The 9,902-nt window shown below is 42.4% G+C and overlaps 2 protein-coding genes across 4 annotated transcripts in view; one reads left to right on the top strand and one right to left on the bottom strand.

Moving 5' to 3' along the window:
* Positions 1-327: 327 nt before the first annotated feature.
* Positions 328-9,902, top strand: part of by (blistery) — a 32,011-nt gene continuing 22,436 nt past the window's right edge. The window contains exon 1 of one of the 3 annotated variants that reach the window (XM_066731605.1): positions 328-1,046. In XM_066731605.1, the coding sequence (XP_066587702.1) occupies positions 948-1,046 (99 nt within the window). In that variant the 5' untranslated portion in view covers positions 328-947. The remainder of the gene's footprint in view (positions 1,047-9,902) is intronic. The other 2 variants (XM_066731606.1, XM_066731608.1) reach the window with 2 other exon arrangements.
* On the bottom strand, positions 6,315-8,803 carry LOC136776227 (putative sodium-dependent multivitamin transporter). The gene is made up of 6 exons (XM_066731609.1): positions 8,752-8,803; positions 8,554-8,667; positions 8,213-8,434; positions 7,780-8,123; positions 7,584-7,703; positions 6,315-7,488 (listed from the first exon to the last, which is right to left on the bottom strand). Exons 1-6 carry the CDS (start codon positions 8,755-8,757, stop codon positions 6,573-6,575), a joined length of 1,722 nt encoding a protein of 573 aa, XP_066587706.1. The 5' UTR covers positions 8,758-8,803; the 3' UTR covers positions 6,315-6,572.

The raw sequence follows: 9,902 nt of genomic DNA, 5'->3' as shown, positions 1-9,902 counted from the left end.
GATGCTGGATCGCAGCTGGATCGGCCCGAATACATATAACAATGTATATATATATATATATACATACCGAGTACCGAGCGACTATATACGCGTACCGATAGAGTACCGAACCGACTTGGCTTTCGTTCAGAGTCGTCGGCTCTCGGGCCTCGGCTCTACTTGCTAGCATGTACATACACCCGCTATGCATATACACACGCTTGTATCCGTTCTTTCTTCTCTTCTGTCCAGCCAAGCAGCGAGCCACAGCACTGAGCACAGGCGGCACAGGCCAGAGCCCAGAGCCAGGCAGAGTCAGCAGACAGAGAGAGCCAGTCCTGTCAGTCTGTGCCAGACCACGAGGCAAGCCGGTTCGAGTTCCAAACAAGCATAAGAAAGTTTTGCCACGCGCTCTTGCCATTTGCCATACTCAACGCTCTCACGTGTTCCATTCACATTCTGACGCGTGCTCTTCTTAAGGAATGTCCCAAGCCTTCGAGTAAAATCGAACGGTAATTTTATAATGATGATAGTGACGAAACGTCAAGCGATGTTCACTTGCAAATCGGTCATTGCAAATTGTATTGTTGGCAGTTTATGATAGATATTGATATTCTACATGGAACGTAGTAGAGGAACGAGTAGTATGTTGGCGTGCGTATATGGATAGGGGTATTCAACGTGTATTATGACTATTTTCAAAAGAAAAGGTCGTGTTTGGTGCGCGCTACCGATTACGCAACTGGTCGCACAGATGGAACCGATCGTGCGTAACTTGGCGAAGCAAATTGCCTCGCGACAATGACCAGCTGCAATTAAGACACTTCCTGCAACGAGCGGACGAAATGAAGTATTATGCGATTGTGCTCTTGGAAATAATATTTTGATTTGTAAGGTATTACATTGTTTTTTATTACCCCGTTTTATCGACGCGATCCTAATAACGTTTTGAGAAAGAAAGAGAGAGGATGCCGTGGATGAAATGTTTGGGCGGCGGAGACGCCGCTGGAAAGGTCAGGAGGAGCAAACAACTTCACGTCAGTCAACCGATCCACTTGTTGGTGAAGGTAAGATTAGCTTGTAATTATTATTAAAACGTATGCGGGTACCTAATAATGCGTACCGTAATCGCGATTATTTTCTCCCCCTCGCTTTTCATTCTTTACTGCACAATCGCCAATTACCACAACTCTCTTCGCCGAAAGATCCGAAACGTATAATCATTGTTCGATACTTTACCGCGCGCGCGATTCGTTTCGTTGCATCACGAAGCAACGTAACGTTGCTTTTCTCGTGTGTGTGTGTGTGTGTGTGTGTGTGTGTATAAAACGTGTGAATCTGAAGCTAATAAATCTTCGAATCCGGGTGACTGGTGGCTCTCGGAAAAGAAAATCATCGAAGGTTATCGGTATACAGTTTTTCTTTCGTCTCGAAAGCTGAAAGGGAAAAATTCTTAGGTGAAAAAGGTAGGGTTATGTTTATTGGTTGCTTATCGCGCGGGAGCCAGAGTGTTTTCGGCGCTTGGTATATGCGGCCATCTGTGTTGGTAATGTTCTCAATCAGAGTGGTGAGGCAGTCTGTGCTATATGTATACAAATAAATGAGTGCTCCTCTTTCTGTTTAGGGAAAACGGAGAGAATTTATCGCGCGGTTGACGCAGCAATAAGGATATACTGCTCGATATCTAACTGCTTGCTTTCGTTCTTCTAATTGGTTCTTGCTTGCCGGAAGGGAAGCTAAAACGGTTTGATGCGAGCTGCATTTGTTTTTAACGCTGCATTAGAAGCAAATGAGATTATTATGGAAAAGAGTGATAAGCTGCTGCTTCCATTAGCTTTGACATTGGCCTTCCAATCGAAGCTTAGGATCGAGGCACGTAATGGTCGCGTGCTTGCTATATACACGGCCAATGTAACCTGCAGCTGATGTAACCCTGTCGGTTGCTTGTCCACCGTCCATATATACTGTGTATACGGTGGTGTTGGTACACCGTGTGTGTGCTCCCACGAAAATTATCATTGATGAAAATTTATGTCCTGCCTTCTTCAATTCGCTCGTACGACAATTGTAATACTCGATAATCGAAACATCTACAGGGTATAAAGTTCAGCGTAACGGTCGCCTCGATTTTTCAAACGCTTATCTCGTATAGCATTAAAAAGAAACTGCTTTGAATTAGAAATGACCGGCATTTACTGCTGAATAAACTGCGAAAATAAAAGATTGAGGTTACCTTTTATTTTTTCAACGAGAACGCCATGTTTTTATTGTATATTCTTGTAATTTATTTCGAGAGCCTTCCAAAACACCATGCAAATTTATTATCTCATCCATTCGTTCAGTAGATATTTCGATTTGAAATTATAAGCGAGTGACTATACCTGTGTGTTTGTGTAGCGGTAGAGCACACTACTTCAGCCGAATCCTTTATGCAATTTCAGATTTAAATACCCAGTGAACCACTGAATGAAATAATAAATTAATGCAGCATCTTGGGAAGCTCTTGAAGTAAGCTAGAAAAATATGTAACAAAAAAAAGTTCCATTTATAAAAAACTCAAAATGACAGTATATTGTTACTTATACAATACTTTCTCTTACTTTATTTAGGAGAAAACGCTCAATATTGTTTATTCCAAGCATTTTTCTTTAATAATAATAAAAATACTTGAAAACCCGTAGGAACCGTTACGTTCAGCAGACTGTATTCTGGTCTTGTCTTTTTACTACTAGTATATATATAGGGTGTCCCACGAACGATGGCCATGTCAATACCATCGGTTAGGGGACAAAAATCTAAATAAAAAAGTTGTAACAAGTTTTTTCCTAGCACCCTTAGTTCAAAAGTTATTTGCACAATTAAAGATTCTCGATTAAAATAGCCTTTCTTAAAGAGAAAGATTGTTTTGGTCGCATTATAAGGCCAAAAATGCTAAGATTCTTGGAATTATAATACTAAGAAAAACACAAAGCCAAATATCCACTTGAGACTATTGAAAAACGAGCGGCTGAGTTTTGAGTATGAGCGATATAAAAACAATCAAAACATAAACACTTTCGAGAAAAGCTACAAGTTAAGATTGAAACTTTTGCAATTTTCATTCAACAAATGAATAATAACTATTTTTGAATTGTACGTACATTTTTACGATAAAAATGAGTCCAAACGTGACATATTTACGGCTATGTTTAGCCATACTATTAATCAATTAAAACTTTTAATTAACTCTAGAATTGACGTAATTATGTTGCGTTTGACCTTATTTTCATCGTAAAAAAACGTACAATTTAAAAATATAAGTAATCAATTTGTTAAACAAAAGCTGCAAAAGTTTCAATCTTAGCTTATAGCTTTTCTCGACAGTGTTTATGTTTTGATTGTTTTTATGGCGCTCGCATTCGAATCTGCCGATCGGCCTTCAACCCCATCAATAGTCTCAAGTGGATGTTTGGCTTTGTGCTTTTCTTAGTATTTTAATTCCAAGAATCTTAGCATTTTTGGCCTTATAATGCGACCAAAACAATCTTTCTCTTTAAGGACGTTCCAGCATAAAAACAGTGTTCCTAATTTTATTTTTATAAACATGAAAAATAATATCTCTTAAGACTCCTGAATAAAATTTATTAAGGTCGTAATAAGCTAAGCGGGGTGATTTTATGAGATATTCGAAGTTAAATTCTTTAAATTTAGCATTGCTTCTTATGGAAAAACTCCTCTCAGAGTGACATTTCTTGTTATTGTGAAACGAGTTTTTCCAAACTATAGCTGCAATTTAAATATGTTATTAATAAAGATCTAAGGAACATTTATCATTTTTTACGATATGGGCAAGCGGACCTTTTTTAAAAGTTTTAACGCTTTGAATGCACCAGGTGTAGCAATTTAGCAATGTCTCGTTAGGACTATATATAAGCATGCGCATGCGCTATTCTATATGATAAAATGCCAGAACATAAGAAATAATTATTCTTCTAAAATAAAATAATCATAAATTATTTCAACAATATGGACTATGGTGTTTGAAAATGCAGTGGCGGGGCAGTAGCTTTATTTTGTATAAATACGCCTATGTTGCTGGAATGTCCTTAAGGAAGGCTACTTTAATCGAGAATCTTTAATTGTGCAAATAATTTTTTAAACAAAAGTGCTACCGAAAAAAGTCTCTAGAACTTTTTTACTTAGATTTTTGTCCCCTGTCCGATGGTATTGGCATGGCAATCGTTAGTTGGACACCCTGTATATAAACTAATAACTATTCGTGAGACGGTGTCTGACCTCACCAATTATTATTTCTCAAAGATACCATCTTTGGCTAGTCAGACTGACGATTCCTTCTTAGTTGCACTACCAATAACTGACCAGTATACTATAGATGTTGATTAGATAGGCGATAAAAGTTGCAGAGGGATGATAAATATCTCGAGAGGGGGAGGGGGAAGGCTGCTAAATCTTGGATAATAAATCACTGCGCAAGAACAATGCTTGCTTCTGCAGCAGGAGGAATAACAACCATAATGCAAGCTTATCGTGGATAACACTTTGACAACGTGTAATTTTCGATCCGAATAAATATTTGTTCGCTTTGCTAATAGCGACTGCGTGTTGCTGTCAGCGACAATGACGCTGTAGCATCGTGTAACAACGATGTTACCCATTTTGCCGATCTTGCAGCACCTATATATATACTTTTCTTGGAATTATAAGAATAATATCGAACGATCCATTTACCTGGTCACGTATCTTTTCCGATCCTTCGTGGCGTGCGTGATGCACGTGTCATGAACGGTGTCAACGAACGGTAAGCAACAATGGAATCGATCCAACAAATTTCTCCATGCTGTAATGAATTTTCTCTTTCGTTCCGAATACATATTCTATATATATATATATATATATATAAAATATACACGATGCTCGAGCGCAGGAAATGCGATTTTCACGACCTGATTTCCTCTGCGGGCGTGACGCGACAATAAATTTGACAGCTTGGCATTATTGCGTATTCTCCGAACACAATCGAGACAACAAAAATGTCCAGTGCACATATACAATGACAATGTAGTGTAGTCAGAGTAGTCTGCTTATCACGCGCGCACTATAAATAGTGCTATAGTCTAAAATCTTCTGACACGGATAACCCGTAGAATCTTCGGATTGATAAATTTGTCTGCGGCAGTTGGGACGAGTTGTGTTGCGTTACACTGGCAAAAATTCGATATCCCGGAAACAAGCGAAGATCGTGCATGCATCGGGTTTTATGACCTCTCTCCTCCTCCTCATTCTTGTGTCGTAAGAAAGACTGGCGAATACCCATGATGTGATGGAAGATAAATGTCAGTGCAGGGATTCATGAGAGGAGAACGATCTGTTTTTCGTCGACATCTCGGCAATATTTTCATTTCGGAAGCATAGTTGACTGGTCGTCTTGGATGGTCGGCTGTAGAGAGTAATAATAATAATAAGAGCACCAAGTAGGTATTACCATGTTTTCGCGTCAAGATTCCAAGAGTAGAGAATATTTATGACGCAAGACAAATGACGGTGAAGGGAATGGCGAGAAAAAAGGAATTTTTTCTTCGTCAACGTCTCTGGAGAAATTTCATTTCGGAAGCACAGTCGACTGGTCACCTTGGTCAGTCGATGAACCGAAGAGTAGAATAATAATAAGAAGAGTACCGCGAGTAGGTATTACCTTCCTTCCTTGGACCTCCCAGCAAGATGGTATAGAATATACTTTGCCTGATCTTCCTGGGATCATCTCGAATTACGTGGCAGGTAAATGAAAAGACTATTGTGCGCGAGGGGGATGCAGAGCGCAACATAACCTGCAAATTCCGGCACGCTTCGATCGAAAGTCGTAGCCGATAAATTGCTTGATTTACCAAATCGTCGCGGTCTGTTGGGGCAGCCCCGAACAGCTGATGCTACCATCTGTCGTAACATTTAGCATTAGCCTCGCGCGCCTACTCTGAATTTTCGTCCCGAGCACGGTGAATGCACGCTGCCTGCGCTGCGTCGGAGAGAAAGAAAGATCTCTCGAGGCATAGGCCGCTGCAGTGGCTGTGGCTCTGCTGGTCAACGTACCATTCATGAGGGTTCCCCCTTCTTCCTCATATTTTGCTACAACCTACGACCTGTACACAACGCCGCATCCTCGACTTTCACGGTACCTGAGAACTTTTCGGTGCAAGAGACGGAGAGAGAGAGAGAGAGAGAGAGAGAGAGAGAGAGAGAGAGAGAGACGATTACCGAAAATGATCCGTTGGATCGATAAAAGGAAAAAAAAACTTTTAATCGTTGATCATTTTAACGAGTCACGCCGTGGTACAAGGGGACCTCCTGTTTAAATACACCGTGCCATAGGATATTAGAATAGCTTAGTAGAGGCAACGTTCTCACGCCCGCGTCATCTCTTTTTCTAGCTTATACATGTAATCTACGTATACACACACACACACACACACACACACACACACAGGATTGTCGTTTACGCCAACAAAGAAACGCTGGCGTATTTGCATCATTTAAAACTGCTTGCCTTTTAATCACGGTCTCGTTTTGCGGAATTTGCCAAAAGTGGCGTAACATTTCTTTCAACTTTTTAAATCTGCTTCCAGTACAAAGACTTGGCTGCTAGGAATTACCTCCGCATTTTCCATGCGACGTCTGATCCTCTTGGCCAAGCACGGCGTAAAGAGATTGGGATCCAATGGACGTTGCTTCACTCGAAACACTCGGCTGGCTATGAAACTGGCCAAAATGCCTATGGCCATGGTAATTTGCATTCCCATGGGAGTGTACCAGACGTAAGATATTTTGTACAAATAAAAATAATCTTGCGTTTGATTGGTCGGTGCTGGCGTCGACGAGAGGATCGTCGAGTTGCAGGCGTCTATCGATACCGGCAGGCCATGATCGATGGGCCGCGGTTGGCCAAAAGTGGCCCACAGGCCGAGGGTTAGGCCAGTTATCGTACCGACCACAGCGCCAATCTCATTTGCATTCTCGAGAAAGATGCCGAGTGAAAAAACGCCAAGGACGGGACCGCCGATCGCTCCGGAAATCGACATTGCCACCTCCACCAAGCTTCCCATCTCTCTGGCCAGGAAGGCCAAGAGCAGACAGATGACACCATTGAGTATAGCCAGACCCTTTCCCAACAGAGTCCTACGCTCGTCCGAGATTTCAACGCGAAATATCTTGCACAGTGGTTTAACGTAATCCTCGAGAGCAACCGCTGCCAACGAATTCAACATGGCGGAGATGGTACTGAGACTGGCACTGAAGATTCCAGCGACGAAAAGACCAGGAAGTCCCGGCAGCCTGGACATTCTTTCCGCCACAAAGAACACCATGATCTTGTCCGGTGAATCGATGCTCCCCGACAGTGTTGGATCGCAGTCTTTGTAGATGGCGTAGAGCGCAAGCCCGGAGTAACACGTGACCAATCCGAAGGCTAGCATGAATGGCAGATTCAATAGCAGCGCCATCTGCGACGACCGGAGGCTCCTGCGGATAAAAGTTTGCGGGATCAATGCTGCTATTAATTGAGTTTCTACGCGTTTCTATGGGGTATATACCGAGCATTGACATAAAGCACGTACTTGGTGGTAAGTAATCGTTGCACCTGGACTTGGTTTACGCCGTAAAGAGACAGGAACAAGCAGGCTCCGCCGAACAACAGGCCCCACCAGGTGTGACGTACCGTTGGATCTAATCTGAAACTGTGAATTACAATGTAGTGTGTCGTCGTTGAGTCGAAAGTTTTCTCTCTTTTCACCGTGAGCGTGAATAACCAACTCGAAAAAATTCACTCGACCGCCCTCGTTGGCCAAGCGCCAGACACTGGCCAATCCTCCTTCGATTTCCTCGTTAGCTATGCCAAGCACGGTTAGGATGGACGCGAACATGAGGAAGCCTTGAAAGACATCGGTTACGAGAACGGCTTTGATGCCACCGATGGTCGAGTAGAAGGTGCAAATCAGTCCTATTAGCAGTACGCTGGTAGTCCCGGATAGACCAGTCGTAGCTTCTAGTGCCAAGGAGGGCGCATAGAGGACGACACCGGTGTATAGCATCAATTGCACGAAAATGGCTACACTCGTGACTAATCTGGTCGTTACGCCGAATCTTCTCTCGAGATACTGTTATTTATGAAAGCACGGCGCCGTAGCTTTTAACTCTGGTATTTATTTATACTAATGTAATCTATATATTTTCCTTTATCACTCACCTCATAGACACTAGTGGTATTTAGTTGAAAGAAAACTGGCAGGTAGAGGTACATGGCCAGTGGCGTGCCTATGGCAGCGCCAAGATAAAAAATGGCGAATTGCGTACCGTAGACATAATTCTCCGAGCTTATTCCGAGGAGGGTGATTGCTGACACGAATGAGACCATCAAGGCGATTGCCAGTGGTAGTGCGTTCATCGAACGATTCGCCGAGAAGTACTCCTGTCGATAAAAAAACCACCGCGTGCACGAAATATTAAAGTCGAATCACCGAACAGTGGCATTATGTATATATATATATATATATATATATATAGTTATAATGAAATAAGTCGCGGAACCTCCACAGTCTTCTGTCGACCACCGGTGAATCTGTAGTAGAGACCAATGAGGCCAGAAATCGCGAGGACTACGCCGATTACCAGATAATCCGGCCATTGCAAGGTCTGCTGCTTCTGCAACAGCAACAACGCAATCAAAGAGAGAGAGGTCACCCTGAATTTCAAAGAATACGCAGATTAGTGCGGTTATTTACAGACTTGCATGATATTTCCAAGTATCGGCTTCGGAAAGATCGTCGAGACTGTTTCGATGGCTCGTACCAGCACTCGACGTATTCCATTCGAGCTTATGTAAAATATTGCCTCAGCATTTTTAGCCTATTTCATTGTTCTTCGCAAATTAGAGGTTTTCGAGTCATCGCGGGATGAATCGTGCGTTGGATGAGTGTATGTATTTAGCAGTAGTGGAAAAATGCTGTTGATGCTCGCTTCCCCCATCGATCGATGCCCGTCCTTCGTTAACTTAACGACTTGGCCCCTATATATAGTTATTATTTATACTTACTTACGCAATTAGACGGAATTAGGGGAGGGCTGCTGACCCCGGACCCCGAGACACGTCTGAATATAGCCAACGTAAACTTATTTCAATGAAATTGATTTTCCACGAAGCTTGGTCAATCATTTTTTCAGGCAGAGCGCGCGCACGATGATTCACAAGTTCGTAACCCTCGATTGTTGGCACACCTTTTGTTTCCGTACGTGCGTGCGTGCGTTGCGTGCGTGCGTTTGGTTGACCATGGCAGCCAAAAATCAGCTAATCACCCATTAAACATTTACAGTAATGCAGTTGAGTCGTCCTTGTAATTACATATATATATATATATACACGATGCTGTTATGTGTACGGAAATCAATAATGCGCAACTGCGATATATAAAGTTTTATATATATCCCCTTTATTTCCGGCAGCACGCGACTCGGCTGCTGAAAACATATTTTGTTGTCTTGAGATCGCACGCGGCAGCTATATTCGATGAATGAGTCAAAGTCCTTGACTGAACTCAGTTTTATATCATTTAAACCGATTAGCGCGAACAATGGGACGTATGCACTGCGGTGTAGCATTATAATAAACACGTAACGCACAGCGAGTCGCGCAAAATATTCAGCCTCGTTAACGAGATCACTACGGGGATAAGTCGATCGTTGGTACTTTGAATTTCCCAAACGATCAGATTTTAATATGCTAATGCGTCGATACGATTGCTCGAAGGTTACGCGTACACACCGGATGCAGAAGAAACGATTGAGTAACCTGCAGGCGGCGGACCGAGGTCGGAATGCCGATCGCTCCAGTCGATATATGTGGAATTACTGATAATTACGATGAAAGATCTATATATACG

This window comes from Prorops nasuta, unplaced genomic scaffold, assembly GCF_024137725.1.
Source record: "Prorops nasuta isolate Cenicafe-Biocafe unplaced genomic scaffold, Cenicafe_Pnas_1.2 PNAS00009, whole genome shotgun sequence".
Taxonomy (NCBI): Eukaryota; Metazoa; Arthropoda; class Insecta; order Hymenoptera; family Bethylidae; genus Prorops; species Prorops nasuta.
Note: the sequence above shows the minus strand (reverse complement) of the source record. Positions and strands in the feature narration are given on the sequence as shown.

What these genes read in the sequence shown, in the direction of transcription:
- LOC136776227 (XM_066731609.1), bottom strand. An exon ending in GTCGACAGAAGACTGTGGAG is followed by an intron (nt 8,435 to 8,553) that starts GTTCCGCGACTT and finishes TTTTATCGACAG; the next exon opens with GAGTACTTCTCGGCGAATCG. An exon ending in CAACGATTACTTACCACCAA is followed by an intron (nt 7,489 to 7,583) that starts GTACGTGCTTTA and finishes TTTTATCCGCAG; the next exon opens with GAGCCTCCGGTCGTCGCAGA.